The sequence below is a fragment of the Kogia breviceps genome, chromosome 12 (assembly GCF_026419965.1).
Source record: "Kogia breviceps isolate mKogBre1 chromosome 12, mKogBre1 haplotype 1, whole genome shotgun sequence".
Lineage (NCBI taxonomy): Eukaryota > Metazoa > Chordata > Mammalia > Artiodactyla > Physeteridae > Kogia > Kogia breviceps.
Genome location: NC_081321.1, coordinates 82607932 through 82624392, shown reverse-complemented (window position 1 = coordinate 82624392; position 16461 = coordinate 82607932). Strand labels below are relative to the sequence as shown.

General features: G+C 36.2%; 1 protein-coding gene across 2 annotated transcripts in view; it reads right to left on the bottom strand.

Moving 5' to 3' along the window:
- Positions 1-2249: 2249 nt before the first annotated feature.
- The window catches only part of ACTR6 (actin related protein 6), a 37705-nt gene continuing 23493 nt past the window's right edge, over positions 2250-16461 (bottom strand). The window contains exons 10-12 of one of the 2 annotated variants that reach the window (XM_059081973.2): positions 13142-13313; positions 11547-11685; positions 2250-3522 (exon numbers count right to left, since the gene is read on the bottom strand). In XM_059081973.2, the coding sequence (XP_058937956.1) occupies positions 3393-3522; positions 11547-11685; positions 13142-13313 (441 nt within the window). In that variant the 3' untranslated portion in view covers positions 2250-3392. Of the gene's footprint in view, positions 3523-5185; positions 5377-11546; positions 11686-13141; positions 13314-16461 lie in introns of those variants that run through there. The other variant, XM_067009962.1, reaches the window with a different exon arrangement.

Genomic DNA, 16461 nt, shown 5'->3' with positions numbered 1-16461 from the left:
TAAGTCTGGATAATTCTAGAATTCAGTTGACAGACTCACTTGGCTATGTCATGAAGCCCCATTTTCCAACATGGGCTCTAACAGTAAAAAGTGACATAATGTGTGGGCTCCAGTGCAAAATGAAAATATAGTGCCTCTTGTTCAAACTGCAAAGAAAAAGTGTATGGCTAATATTGGAAAGTAACACGAGTAAGAAAGGATATGATAATATTCATTGGACATTCTTGTTTCTTAAAAAACAACTGCTTTCTTTCTGTGTTAGAAGTAATTTCATATTCAAGTGGGAAGCATGGCTTCCCGAAGCTGTTAACATGTTCACTTAGTCTTGGATGTGACCAGTAGCACAGAATTCTGGTGGAACTCAGTAAGACTCCAAATGGGTACCAAATAAGCATGTCATGGAAAGCACGCCATAAGCAGAATAAAAACTATATGTGAATGGGGCAGCAGGAATGGTGGCAGACACACATATTGCACGTCTCCTCTGCTCATGCGTATATTTTATTGTCCCATAAACTTTACTTACAAAATGTAAGTTCAAAGATAAAATCATTAAGAATTTCAAGACAGCAATAGCAGAGCATGAAACCAAGCAAGCGTGGGGCCCTTCTGAGCATGGTTCATGAGGGACTTGATAAACTGATAAAACAGCCAAGGCTCTGAGATACCCACACCATGTTAGTGACAGAAGTCCAAGCTACAGATATTGAAGGAGCCCTCAATGCCACTCAGGCACCAAAAGCCCTGTCACTGAGAATGAACCAAAATATAAATTTGGGAGGATAATTTATGGACATTTAGCACTTTGGATTTTTAACCCACAATAACAAGAAAACTTCATTTCAAAACAAAGTGTGAGGTCTTCAAGTTTGCTTTGGTTATTGAGGGTCCTTTGTGGTTACATATCCATTTTGGAGTAGTTTCTTCTATTTCTGCAAAAATAGGGGATTTTGATAGGCATTGCATTAAATCTGTAGATAGCTCTGTTTAATATGGACATTTTAACAATTGTTCATGAACATGGGATGTCTTTCCATTTATTTATGTCTTCCTGAATTTCTTTCAGTAATGCTGTAGTTTTCAGTGGACAAGTCTTTCATGTCTTTGGTTCAGCTTATTCCTAAGTATTTTATTCTTTTTGATGGTATTATAAATGGAATTGTTCTCCTAATTTCTTTTTCAGATTGTTCATTGTTAATGTACAGAAATGCAAGTGATGCGTGTATTTTGATTTCATATTCTGCAAACAAACTTTGCTAAGTTGGTTTATTCTAATAGATGATTTTTTTTTTTGCGTTACGCGGGCCCCTCACTGTTGTGGCCTCTCCCGTGCGGAGCACAGGCTTCGGACGCACAGGCTCAGCGGCCATGGCTCACGGGCCCAGCTGCTCCGCGGCATGTGGGATCTTCCCGGACCGGGGCACGAACCCATGTCCCCTGCATCGGCAGGCAGACTCTCAACCACTGTGCCACCAGGTAAGCCCCTGACTGTAGTTTTGATTTTATACATTACTGTATAATATTAAAACATTATCTCTAGCAATAAAGTTTCAAAATTAGGCAGGTGTTAAAATTGATGGGAGCTTCAAGGCTAGAGATAAACGATTAGATTAGTTCATTAATTTCAGAAATGAATTTTTAGTGTCTCAAAAATGAGCACTATGAGACCTACACCGTGAACAGAAATTAGTGTACTGTAGTAAGCATGTGACACACACATTATTCTCAGCAGAACATAATGGGAAACTTCAAGCTAGGGCATGTTTTGGAAATGCAGCTTTGAGGAATGCCCCAGTTCCTCATATGAAAAACATCTTGGTTGTTGATGATACTATTCTGCCTGCAAGATGAGGTCCTGGTAAGTCAAGGAAAGCCCTTTAAATGGTGACTTACCTTTATACCTCTAAGTGCATCACCCTGAAATTCTAGCACAGTTACACTGGCAAAAATTTCTTTTATGCCACCAGCATCTTTTTGCCACACTCTCCAGAGATTATATGCTAGTACCTGGGTATCACACAAACACAATCAATTTGCAACTCTCCAATGATAACAAGTAATGTAACTAGTCTAGGTCTAGGAAGGACTGACCAGGCCCTAACCTAATACAGATCTTCTTTGATTAAGTCAAAAATGCATTTACTACACCTCACCTACCAAACATCATAGCTTAGTCTAGCCTACCTTATATGCGCTCAGAATATTTACATTAGCCTAGAGTTGGGCAAAATCATCAAACACAAAGCCTATTTTATAATTAAGTGTGGAATATTTCATAATTTATTGAATATTGTGCTGAAAGTGAAAAACAGAATGGTTGGTGGGTACAGAATGGTTGTAAGCATATTGGTTGTTTACCCTGACTGGGACCTGTGGCTCACTGCCGCTGCCCAGCATCACCAGAGAGTGACATACCAAATATCGCTAGCCCAGATTAAAGTTCAAAATTTGAAGAACAGTTTCTAATGAATGCATACTGCGTTCACACCATTGTAAAGTCAAAAAATCATTAAGTTGAACCATTGTAAATCAGGGACTGTCCATATAATCCAAATATAATTGTAGTGGACAGCTCTTTCACCCTGCCCAGCATCTGTCTCTTCACCTTAATTTTCCTTTGGGAAACTACCTTCTTTCACTCTAGGCTATCTTAGTAGGGCTGTTAAAATCCCTGAAGCCATGGGGTAGGCACACGATCCAAGCTAAGGTAAAGAGATTGGCAGGAATTTGATTCATGAGCCCAGTGACACAAGAATTTCATCCTAAAAAAATGGTATAGTATTTTTATGAGTGAAATAATACATTTCTGCAACAGAGTACTGACCAAAACCACTTTAATAAATTGGCTTTGGTCTTCATCCTTTCAAACTTAGGCTAAGTAAAAAATAAACATTACATACACATAGATTACTTTTTCCAACTTTAGTATATACAAATAAAAATGAAAATTTAAAGATAAAATACTCAGTTCTAGAAGAAAAAGAGAAATCATATCAGCCTGAAAATACTCTGGCCAATTCCTAGTCAGTCACACAAAACTACCTTCTAAGGAAACCTGACCAGTGAGACAGTTAAGTTTGTGCTTTTAGCTATAAAGAATTAAACTTAAAATACACTCACTCTTTCATCTTCTAATGAAAGATAACTTAGTCTCAGAAACAGCATAAGCATTGTTATAGTAAGTCGAGCTAAATGAAAATTTGGGCTGAGTTACAGTTTACTTACTAACCTAGCCAAGAAACCTTTGAAAATCAGCCATGGATCAAAGTATCTACATAAGTTCAAGATGTTATCTTATCTTAGGATGAAAGGTAACACAGGTCCTTAACTTCCTTTAAAAAGAACATTGAAAATTAAACCTTTGTCACAGTCAAAACTTTCAGAAACGTTTCTTAAATATCAAATTTCTCTTCACAGACACTATGTCCATTTTCTTCATAATCTTCTCTTGTTACCACCATATCTTCAAAATCATCATTCTCTGATATCAATTTTCCACCTTCCCAGGCATAAGTAATAGGGCTAAAAATAAAGGTAAAATAAGTGAACCCAGATGATTTTACAGAACTGAAATGCCAGAAACATTAATTAGTAACTAAAATGTGGAAATCTCTACCCAACCTGATTTAACAGAAAATCATTTAAAGTGTGAAAATAAGCATAAACTTCATAGGAGTAAAGCAAACTCGGAAAGGAAAGTTGGTCACCACTACAAGTAAGTGTTCTTTTTATTTTCCCTGTGCCCTGAATTTATGGACCTTCTACCTCTAATAAAAAACAAGAATACAAGCAAAATACAAAAAATGCATAAAAACACTGTAATAACTGAGTCTAACTTTTGTACATGGCAAAGATATGTCATCAAGTCAATTCACCCAGCAACCAATGAAATAGATATTATAACGCCCACTTTATAGATTTGGAAAATGAGGTTCAGAGAGGTTAAGACTGAAACTAGGATTCAACTCGGAACTGTTTTCACACAGTCTGTGCTTTTGCTCCTATACTTTGTTGCCTCTAATAAATGAGACGTTTAAAAACCACAGTGCATGATAAACTTGCTACATGGTAGGACATGGACAATAAGTAAAATTAGAGCATATCAAAGTTTTAGTTTAATTTTATGTACAACCAAGGTAATTGGTTGTAATTGTGTGTAATTGGTTGAATTTGTGTAATTCTACTTCTACTCTTCCTTTCCCCCAATTCAGTTTTAAATATGAAAAATGATAAAGAAAAGTGTTTTCCTTACTATATTTCCTAAACTTAAAAAAAACCTAAATATATATCTATAAAATCAGATGTGCAATAAAGATTTGATGAATAAAATAAAAACTATTTCTATAGATCCCTTGGCCTGTAATGTATGCATGACTTACACTTAAAATGGAGGATAAAAATCCAATATGCTTCATATTCTAAACAGTATATGAACATTAATGCTGATAAAAATCATTCCAATATCTAATGATAATTTATTCTTTTATCTGATAGCTATAAAATTAAGTGATCAGATGAGCGCCTTCTATTAACTGCTATTGATTTTGAAAAATTCTTCTTAGCTTTGAAACAAAACTCTAAAATTAAAAATCAGGTATGTGGTGTCTTGTTTGCAACTCTGCTGCTTAAAACAGTGGAGCAGTGACGGGGGCTTATTTAGACATAGATTTGGTGAGAACTTCTGACTCCAGGTAAAGAGAACTGAATTTTAGTCTGGTTACTGCTATTAACTTATCATAAGACCTTTGCTAACTCATGAGCCCTTGTTTATTTACAAATAAGGATACAGAAGAGGATGATCTATAAGCCTTTCTTACAGCTCTAAAATTATACCTTAATTATCTGCTTTTTCTCATAAAACAGGATAGGGGGTACATATAAAATAGTTTTGAATTTAAAAAAAGACTACTTAAATGTAAAAGTTTAAGTATTTTAAATTATTTTAAAGCATTCCAAAACAACTTACCAATTGACATAATTTATCTTGGTCAAATTCTCATATTTCTATTCTTCATAGAAACTCTATAGAAATGGCATATCTCAGATAAATCAAATGGATAAAGTTTTTAAAATTTATTTTATTTTATTTTTTATTTCTTTTTGGCTGCATTGGGTCATTGTTGCTGCATGCGGGCTTTCTCTAGTTGCGGCGAGCGGGGGCTACTCTTCATTGCTGTGCACGGGCTTCTCATTGCGGTGGCTTCTCCTGTTGCAGAGCACAGGCTCCAGGCGCAAAGGCTTCACTAGTTGTGGCACACAGGCTCAGCAGTTGCAGTTCATGGGCTCAAGAGCCCAGGCTCCGTAGCTGTGACGCATGGGCTTAGTTGCTCCGCAGCATGTGGGATCTTCCCGGACCAGGGCTCGAACCCGTGTCCCCTGCATTGGCAGGCAGATTCTTAACCACTGCGCCACCACGGAAGTCCCAAATGGAATAGACAATAACCTAACTGCTTTGCCTGTAAAAAATCTCCAAGTAATGAGGACTGATTCACTATAGGGAAGTGATCTTACATTACCTGAGCACACATTATGTACTAACCATAATGGATGCTACTTCACATACTTCATCCCCTTTCATCCACTGAAAGTAAAGTTTATCATTTCTTTTTTTAAAATTTTATATTTTTATACAGCAGGTTCTTATTAGTCATCAGTTTTATACACATCAGTGTATACATGTCAAACCCAATCATCAAATTCATCACACCACCATGTTCACCCCCCCCACAGCTTCCCCCCCTTGCTATCCATACGTTTCTTCTCTGTGTGTCAACGTCTGCCCTGCAAACTGGTTCATCTGTACCATTTTTCTAGGTTCCACAACATGCGTTAATATATGATATTTGTTTTTCTCTTTTTGACTTACTTCATTCTGTATGACAGTCTCTGAATCCATCCACATCTCTACAAATGACCCAATTTTGTTCCTTTTTATGGCTGAGTAATATTCCACTATAGATATGTACCACATCTTCTTTATCCATTCGTCTGTCAATGGGCATTTAGGTTGCTTCCCTAACCTGGCTATTGTAAATAGTGCTGCAGTGAACACTGGTGTGCATGTGTCTTTTTGAATTATGGTTTTCTCTGGGTATATGGCCAGTAGTGGGATTGCTGGGTGGTATGCTAGTTCTATTTTTAGTTTTTTAAGAAACCTCCATACTGTTCTCCATAGTGGCTGTATCAATTTACATTCCCACCAACAGTGCAAGAACGCGCCCTTTTCTCCACACCCTCTCCAGCATTTGTTGTTCGTAGATTTTCTGATGATGCCCATTCTAACTGGTGTGAGGTGATACCTCATTGCAGTTTTGATTTGCATTTATATAATAATTAGTGATGTTGAGCACCTTTTCATGTGTTTCTTCGCCATCTGTATGTCTTCTTTGGAGAAATGTCTACTTAGGTCTTCTGCCCATTTTTGGATTGGTTTGTTTTTAATATTGAGCTGTATGAGCTGTTTATTATTTTGGAGATTAATCCTTTGTCAGTTGCTTCATTGGCAAACATTTTCTCCCATTCTGGGGGTTGTCTTTTCATCTTGCTTATGGTTTCCTTTGCTGTGCAAAAGCTTTGAAGTTTCATTTGGTACCATTTGTTTACTTTTCTTCTTATTTCCATTACTCTAGAGGTGGATCAAAAAATACCTTGCAGTGATTTATGTCAGGAGTGTTCTTCCTATGTTTTCCTCTAAGAGTTTTACAGTGTCTGGTCTTACATTTAGGTCTCTAATCCATTTTGAGTTTATTTTTGTGTATGGTGTTAGGGAGTGTTCTAATTTCATTCTTTTACATGTAGCTGTCCAGTTATCCCAGCACCACTTATTGAAGAGACTGTCTTTTCTCCATTGTATATCCATGCCTCCTCTGTCATAGATTAGTTGACCATAGGTGTGTGGGTTTATCTCTGGGCTTTCTATCCTGTTCCATTGATCTGTGTTTCTGGTTTTGTGCCAGTACCATGGTGTCTTGATTACTGTAGCTTTGCAGTACAGTCTTCAGTCAGGGAGTCTGATTCCTCCAGCTACATTTTTTTTTCCCTCAAGACTGCTTTGGCTATTCCGGGTCTTTTGTGTCTCCATACAAAATTTAAGATTTTTATTCTAGTTCCATAAAAAATGCCATTGGTAATTTGATAGGGATTGCATTGAATCTGTAGATTGCTATGGGCAGTATAGTCATTTTCACAACATTGATTCTTCCAATCAAAGAACATGGTATATCTCTCCATCTGTTGGTATCATCTTTAATTTCTTTCATCAGTATCTTATAGTTTTCTGCATACAGGTCTTTTCTCTCTCTAGGTAGGTTTATTCCTAGGTGTTTTATTCTTTTTCTTGCAATGGCAAATTGGAGTGTTTCCTTAATTTCTCTTTCAGATTTTTCATCATTAGTGTATAGGAATGCAAGAGGTTTCTGTGCATTAATTTTGTGTCCTGCAACTGTACCAAATTCATTGATTAGCTCTAGTAGTTTCCTGGTGGCATCTTTAGGATTCTCTATGTATAGTATCATGTCATCTGCAAACAGTGACGGTTTTACTTCTTTTCCAATTTGTATTCCTTTTATTTCTTTTTCTTCTCTGATTGCCGTGGCTAGGACTTCCAAAACTATGTTGTATAATAGTGGTGAGAGTGGACATCCTTGTCTTGTTCCTGATCTTAGAGGAAATGCTTTCAGTTTTTCACCATTGAGAATGATGTTTGCTGTGGGTTTGTTGTATATGGCGTTTATTATGTTGAGGTAGGGTCCCTCTATGCTCACTTTCTGGAGAGTTGTTACCATAAATGGGTGTTGAATTTTGTCAAAAGCCTTTTCTGCATCTGTTGAGATGATCATATGGTTTTTCTTCTTCAATTTGTTAATATGGTGTATCACACTGATTGATTTCTGTATATTGAAGAATCCCTGCGTCCCTGGATAAATCACACTTGATCATGGTGTATGATCCTTTTAATGTGTTGTTGGAATCTGTTTGCTAGTATTTTGTTGAGGATTTTTGCATCTATATTCATCACTGATATTCGTCTGTAATTTTCTTTTTTTGTACTATCTTTGTCTGGCTTTGGTATCAGGGTGATGGTGGCCTCATAGAATGAGATTGGGAGTGTTCCTTCCTCTGCAATGTTTTGGAAGAGTTTGAGAAGGATGGGTGTTAGCTCTTCTCTAAATGTTTGCTAGAATACACCTGTGAAGCCATCTGGTCCTGGACTTTTGTTTGTTGGAAGATTTTTAATCACAGTTTCAATTTCATTACTTGTGATTGGTCTGTTCATATTTTCTATTTCTTCCTGGTTCAGCCTTGGAAGGTTATACGTTTCTAATAATTTGTCCATTTCTTCCAGGTTGTCCATTTTATTGGTATAGGGTTGCTTGTAGTAGGTCTCTTAGGATGCTTTGTATTTCTGCGGTGTCTGTTGTAACTTCTCCTTTTTCGTTTCTAATTTTATTAATTTGAGTCCTCTCCCTCTTTTTCTTGATGAGTCTGGCTAATGCTTTAATTTTGTTTATCTTCTCAAAGAACCAGCTTTTAGTTTTATTGACATTTGCTATTGTTTTCTTTGTTTCTATTTCATTGATTTCTGCTCTGATCTTTATGATTTCCTTCCTTCTGCTAACTTTGGGTTTTGTTTGTTCTTCTTACTCTAGTTCCTGTAGGTGTAAGGTTAGATTGTTTGAGATTTTTCTTGTTTCTTGAGGTAGGCTTGTATAGCTATAAACTTCCCTCTTAGAACTGCTTTTGCTGGATCCCATAGGTTTTGGATCATCATGTTTTCATTGTCATTTGTCCCTAGGTATTTTTTGATTTCCTCTTTGATTTCGTCAGTGATCTCTTGGTCATTTAGTGACGTATTGTTTACCCTCCATGTGATTGTGTTTTTTACGTTTATTTCTCTGTAATTCATTTCTAATCTCATAGCGTTGTGGTCAGAAAAGATGCTTGATATGATTTCAATTTTCTTAAATTTACTGAGGCTTGATTTGGGATGCAAGATGTGGTCTATCCTGGGGAATGTTTTGTGGGCACTTGAGAAGAAAGTGTAATCTGCTGTTTTGGGATGGAATGTCCCATAAATATCAATTAAATCTATCTGGTGTATTGTGCTATTTAAAGCTTCTGTTTCCTCATTTATTTTCATTTTGAATGATCTGTCCATTGGTGTAAGTGAGGTGTTAAAACCCCCAATATTATTGTTATTGTCAATTTCCTCTTTTATAGCTGTTAGCAGTTGCCTTATGTATTGAGGTGCTCCTATGTTGGGTGCATATATAATTGTTATATCTTCTTCTTGGATTGATCCCTTGATCATTATGTAGTGTCCTTCCTTGTCTCTTGTAACGTTCTTTATTTTAGAGTCTATTTTATCTGATCTGAATACTGCTACTCCAGCTTTCTTTTTATTTCCATTTGCATGGAATATCTTTTTCCATCCCCTCACTTTCAGTCTCTATGTGTCCCTAGGTCTGAAGTGGGTCTCTTGTAGACAGCATATAGATGGGTCTTGGTTTTGTATCCATTCAGCGAGCCTGTGTCTTCTGGTTGGAGCATTTAATCCATTCATTTTCAATGTAATTATCAATATGTATGTTCCTATGACCACTTTTTTAATTGTTTTGGGATTGTTTTTGTAGGTCCTTTTCTTGTCTTGTGTTTCCCATTTAGAGAAGTTCCTTTAGCATTTTTGTAGAGCTGGTTTGGTGGTGCTGAATTCTCTTAGCCCTGCTTAACTGTAAAGCTTTTGATTTCTCCACTGAATCTGAATGAGATCCTTGCCGGGTAGGGTAATCTTGGTTGTAGTTTCTTCCCTTTCATCAGTTTAAGTATATCATGCCACTCCCTTGTGGCTTGTAGAGTTTCTGCTGAGAAATCAGCTGTTAACCTTATGGGAGTTCCGTTGTATGTTGTCATTTTTCCCTTGCTGCTTTCAATAATTTTTCTTTGCCTTTAATTTTTGCCAGTGTGATTACTATGTGTCTCTGTGTTTCTCCTTGGGTTTATCCTGCCTGTGACTCTCTGTGCTTCCTGGACTTGGGTGGCTATTTCCTTTCCCATGTTAAGGAAGTTTTTGACTATAATCTCTTCAAATATTTTCTCTGGTCCTTTCTCTCTCTCTTCTCCTTCTGGGACCCCTATAATGCAAATGTTGTTGCATTTAATGTTGTCCCAGAGGTCTGTTAGGCTGTCTTCATTTCTTTTCATTCTTTTTTCTTTATTCTGTTCTGCAGCAGTGAATTCCACCATTCTGTCTTCCAGGTCACTTATCCGTTCTTCTGCCTCAGTTATTCTGCCATTGATTCCTTCTAGTGTAGTTTTCATTTCAGTTATTATATTGTTCATCTCTGTTTGTTTGTTCTTCAATTCTTCTAGGTCTTTGTTAAACATTTCTTGCATTTTCTCGATCTTTGCCTCCATTCTTTTTCTGAGGTCCTGGATCATCTTCACTCTCATTATTCTGAATTCTTTTTCTGGACGGTTGCCTATCTCCACTTCATTCAGTTGTTTTTCTGTGCCTTTATATTGTTCCTTTATCTGGTACATAGTCCTCTGCCTTTTCATCTTGTCTTTCTGTGAATGTGGGTCTTGTTCCACAGGCTGCAGGATTGTAGTTCTTCTTGCTTCTGCTGTCTGCCCTCTGGTGGATGAGGCTATCTAAGAGGCTTGTGCAAGTTTCCTGATGGGAGGGACTGGTGGTGGGTAGAGCTGACTCTTGTTCTGGTGGGCAGAGCTCAGTAAAACTTTAATCCGTTTGACTGCTGATGGGTGGGGCTGTGTTCCCTCCCTGTTGGTTGTTTGGCCTGAGGCCACCCAACACTGGAGCCTGTCTGAGCTCTTTGGTGGGGCTAATGGCAGACTCTGGGAGGGCTCATGCCAAGGAGTACTAACGAGAACTTCTGCTGCCAGTGTCCCTGTCCCCACAGTGAGCCACAGCCACTCCTTGTCTCTGCAGGAGACCCTCCAACACTAGCTGGTAGGTCTGGTTCAGTCTCCTATGGGGTTACTGCTCCTACCCCTGGGTCCTGATGCGCACACTACTTTGTGTGTGCCCTCCAAGAGTGGAGTCTCTGTTTCCCCCAGTCTTGTTGAAGCCCTGCAATCAAATCCCACTAGCCTTCAAAGTCTGATTCTCTAGGAATTCCTCCTCCCGTTGCCACACCCCCAGGGTGGGAAGCCTGACGTGGGGCTCAGAAACTTCACTCCAGTGGGTGGACTTCTGTGGTATAAGTGTTCTCCAGTTGGTGAGTCACCCACCCAGCAGTTATGGGATTTGATTTTACTGTGATTGCGCCCCTTCTACAGTCTCAGTTTGACTTCTCCTTTGTCTTTGGATGTGCGATATCTTTTTTGGTGAGTTCTAGTGTCTTCCTGTCAATGACTCTCTGGCAGCTATATCATTTCATTTTTTTGAGAAAAGAAAAATGAGCATCCCAAAGGTGAAATAAACCTGGCAACCTGGTAGAACCAGGCTTTAAACTCAAGTCTGCCTACAGACCACTTTATCTGCAAACTAACTTCCATGATTTGTTTCTATATAAGCCAACACTTACTTTTCAGGCAGCACAACAGAAACATCATAATCTGTTGGAGTGAGACATCGAACTTCCGAGTAAACCCGATCCCTAAATCCCGGGAAAAGGGAATTTCCTCCTGTCAAAACAATGTTCTTAAAAAAATGCGGCTGCATTTCTTTTAAAAGAGAAAAATAGGAGAAAGAAAAAAGGCATTAGAAAATCTGTTTACTTAACTTTCTGGAGAAATGGAGATGAGAGATTAGGTAAAAGCAATTAGGGATGAAAGTTACTGGTTGGGAAACCATATTTTTTTTATAACCATATAAATAATAACTTATAAGATTTTGTAATGAGGTTATCATTTATACAAATAAACTTATTAAACAGAAATATGACATCATAGATCTTTAAAAGAAAGGCTAAGGTGAAGGGGTTGAACTACTAACAACTTATTACATATACATGTAAGCTATACATAAATGAGTAAAATTCTAGTAGCAGACATTGGAAAATTAAAATGGTTCTCCTAAAATGGAGGAGGTCTTTATGTAGGCTGAGACTGTTAGTTAGTGTAAAGATGAAAAGGAGGTCCTTCATGACATTTTTAACTTGAAAATCCAAGTTTCCATGTTATCTCACTGAGATATACATATATTGCGCAACACTTACAATTGATAGTGAAAAATACTCAATCTATAATAACATTTAAAGAAAGGATCTTATGTTCTACACTCATTAAAGTTACATGATATCAAATATTAAGTGCCCCATGGTTAGTCAATCTTAAAGGGCTACCAAGCACCACTGGGAAATTTATCAGGAATTGATAGGCACTGGCCGTCCCACCTAATGCTTCTGTTCACAAAACAGGGACAGAGTACTGCTACGTTAATATTGAGTCTTAACAACACAACATTAAAACAGTGTAGTACAAAATGTTGTATATCTCATGACTGCAACTTTAAATAAAATGAGATTTCAATATGAAATTGTGAAATAACTATATTAAGGTAATGGTATTATCTGACTTTTTTCTTTTTTAATGGGAGGAAAGGACATTGCATAGGCAAGATCTTCTCCAATGCCTACACTGTTCCTTATGAACTAGGAAGACATTTTTAAGCTATAAAGGTACTCCAAAACTTTAGAACATTATTTAGTTAAATCATGCTTCAGGAGAACCCAGAAATCACTGTGAAGCACTATACTTCAATCTCATTAAAACTAACTTCCTGTATATTAATCAAAATATAACAGAAGGAATAAACCAGTCTCATCAACAGCTAAAACCCATTAAATTGTTAAATTATAAATTTCTACTCTGTGCAAATTTGGCTTACATTAAAACTTTGTAAATGGATATAGCAATTTAATACTTATAAAGAGATGAATTTCTTCAAATTTAAGCAGACCATAATTACTCTTCCTATATCAAATTTGTAATCTAGGACCAATAAAGAATTATTCAAGTAAAATAAAGTACAATAAAGAATTATTCAAGTTAGATCTGGAAATCTCTGCAAATAAAGTAGCCATTTGCTCAAATTATTTAGAAGAAACAGATGACTTCTCTAGGGTTCACAGAGCTTATGATGTTTAAAATATATCATTACTCCTCATTATTTATGCACCTTCAGGTAAGTTCTGAATTGAATAGACAATAGCTTCTGGAATTCCCATTTCTTGAATTCCTATATCAGAAGGATTAAAGAGTATTTCTGGAACAGCAAATCTCTCATTGGCCAGACGAAGAATTTGTTCCCCAGATTTATATTTTCCACTTAACACCATTTCTTCTCTTGGCTTAAAGAAAAATAAGATGAAAAGTTTAAGTTATGTTATCTAGCTCACATCACTAATAACATTTAGTAATATGTAATACCAATATATTAACCATGTTCTTGGAAGTTTCAGGATTCTCAAAAGTTAGAAAAATGTGGTCTTCTCTGCTGTTGCCTAACCACACAAATAAATAACTATTGACTCTTAATATAGCTATTCCCCCAAAGACAATCTGGCTTTATTCCACATATTTTAAAACAGAAAGAGAAGGATAATAGAGGAGAAGGAACTTCATAATCTACCTCTAAGAACAGAGTGAATCCAGTTTCTAAAGAACAAAGAACATACTCTAAATAAAAAACACTGTACCTTATGTTTCTACCACTATCTACTTTCACTCCCCTGGCCTTTCCTTAGATGTTTATTGGGCACTATGGTTTTATTCTATTAGGATTTCCCCTTTCCCTTGTGCAAAAAGCCTACATCATTAAATTTCTTTATTATTTATTCAATCTCTATTCAAAAACCAGTTTCCAAAGTGATTTAAGCAAATACATGGACTTTATCACTGAAATTCTTTTGCTATTTATTTTCTGTTAACCCACCCACTCTGTGAGCTGTGCTCCTGAAGGGGCCAGAAAAAAATAATCTCCTTCTACAGCATTCTACACATCATTAAAATAATGGTCCCTCCCTCTCAATTGTAATAAGACTCATCAGCTCTTCTAGATTGTTAAAGACATTAACTTCATTTGACTCATATATGCAATTTTCCACCTGTAAAAGAGTATATCTCAATCCTCTATATAAATATAAATATAAATATACTTCAAATACAGGAAAAGAAATATTAATAATTTATTGTTAAAGAGTAAAGTATATAAAAACTATTCCTTGATATAATTAGTCATCTACTCTCTGTTCAGGTTCCAGCTTCCTCAGAGAGGCTTCTTCTGACTCCCAAATAAAAGGTCCCGCTAGTATTCTTACTATCACCCTGTATTATCCTTCATTATCTACACTGTTCACCATCACATATCCACTACCCAGTATAGCATGCGAGTCAACAATGCAGTGTTTGTTTTAGGCATTTTACATACATTATCATACTGAATTCTCATATAACCCTGTAAGGTAGATATATTTTCCTTTTACTAATGATGCAATTGGGGTAGGCAAGGTTACATGACTTGCTCAAGATCATTCAACTAATAACTCAAGCACACGCAATATATTCCTCCTACTACATTGCCTCTCTTAACCTGGATATGAGTGATTCTGATTTCTATCATTTGGAAATTCCATGCTTGAAACTTTCTTTTTTAAAAAAAATTTTTGGCCACATCATACAGCATGTGGGATCTTAGTTCCCAGACCAGTTGATCAAACCTGCACCCCCTGCACTGGAAGCATGGATTATTAACCACTGGACTACCAGGGAAGTCCCTTGAAACATTATTTTTCAATAAAAATATCCTAAAAATTACACAAAATTCACAATACCCTAGGAAGAACAAGGAAAACTACATATCACTTTCAACCCGATTAAACTATGGTTCTACTAGCAAAGAGAAGAATATTATTTCTTCACAGATAAAGTATTCTTCCTTCTCAGGCAGAATGGAATATACTTCCTATAAATTTACAAATTCATTTAAAAATGATATTGGCTTGAGTGTACAGGATATAACTCATATTGTCAACACTCAAAATAACTTGAGACAGATATAGACTTGGAGAATTTAATTTGACAAAACATTAGAGGTTTTCTAGTCCACAGCCCTGATTTTACAGAAGAAGATCATGTGACTGACCCAGGGTCAAATATCTAACTGGGGGAAAAGCCAGAACTAGATATCCTTGCTGAATGTTAGCTCTAAAGCCATTAATCATTAATATATAATCTGGAACTACAAGTATTTTCTGTTTCTAAGAGTACAATTTCAAAAAAGATTTTTGTTTTAGACATAGACAAACGAAGGAATTTATAAAGGCTGCTGGGAGTTGCTGTTTTAGTCAATGAAAGTCATGATTACTGTACAGCCCTCATAAATTTCATTCTGGTACCATGAAAGAAATGTTTAAACTACAATGGCTCTGCAGAAAGTGGTAACAGTTAACTATGAGGGCAATTTTCTCAATTTAGGTCAGTAAAGCATTCATTACACTTTTGTAAGCATCCTCTTTCTGTTAAAAAATAAAACTGGAATTTCTATCTGTTGTAATCAGTAATAATATTACAGACCTTATTATTATTGTTATTATCATCAGTACTAGAAAATCAAGGTTGTATATTCTTGAATAAACTATCAAGGTCCAAGTTTAACAATATTCTAAGTATAAAGGCTCTCAAACAAGTATAATTCTCTTTCATCTTATGCAGTATTGTTTTTCTAGTTTCATAAGTATTTAACAGCCCTCATCAAAGATTTTGATTGTCAGGCAATGATGAAAACAAGTTAATCAAGTATTAAATTTAAAAAATACATTTTAGGAGTAATCCTAACATATAGAAAATTAACCATTTCTAATCCTTAAAAATTATTAAGATGTACACAACTTAACATGTATTGTGGTAAAAATTTTAATATTAATTGACAAAGTAAAGATTAATCCATTATTTCTGAAATAAATATTTGATGTAACATTCCATCATCTGGTAAAAGTTCAGTCCAACTGACTATGTCCACTCAACTGATGTTAAAGTGTACAAGTAACAAGGAGTCTATACTCAATCAGTGAAGTGCAGTGAAAACAAGATTTTTTGATCACAAGGCCAAAGGCCAATAAAAGAGCTGCAAACAATACAATGTGGCTTCTGCCTTTTTTCTCCAAAACTGATGAGTAAAACAATAATCAACTGGGGGAACAACCACAACTCTACTAGCTCACTATGTAAGGTGTAGGATCCAGAAATCAAGGCTTATGATTTGGGAAGGAAACTGGCGGAGTTCAGCAGATAACGTCCAATAAACTGGTAAGTTCTCATTTGCAGGGCAGCAGAGAACTACATTTTAAAAAAGAGAAAGATTTCCAAACATAGTTGATAAGTCCAATCATCCGGAAGAGATTTTCTTCTCTTTTAGAGATTAAGTTTAAGTTTTCACACTTAGGCACTAAGCATTTCCAGGGACAGGAACTGAGAACATGGATACCAATTGTTCTTCAA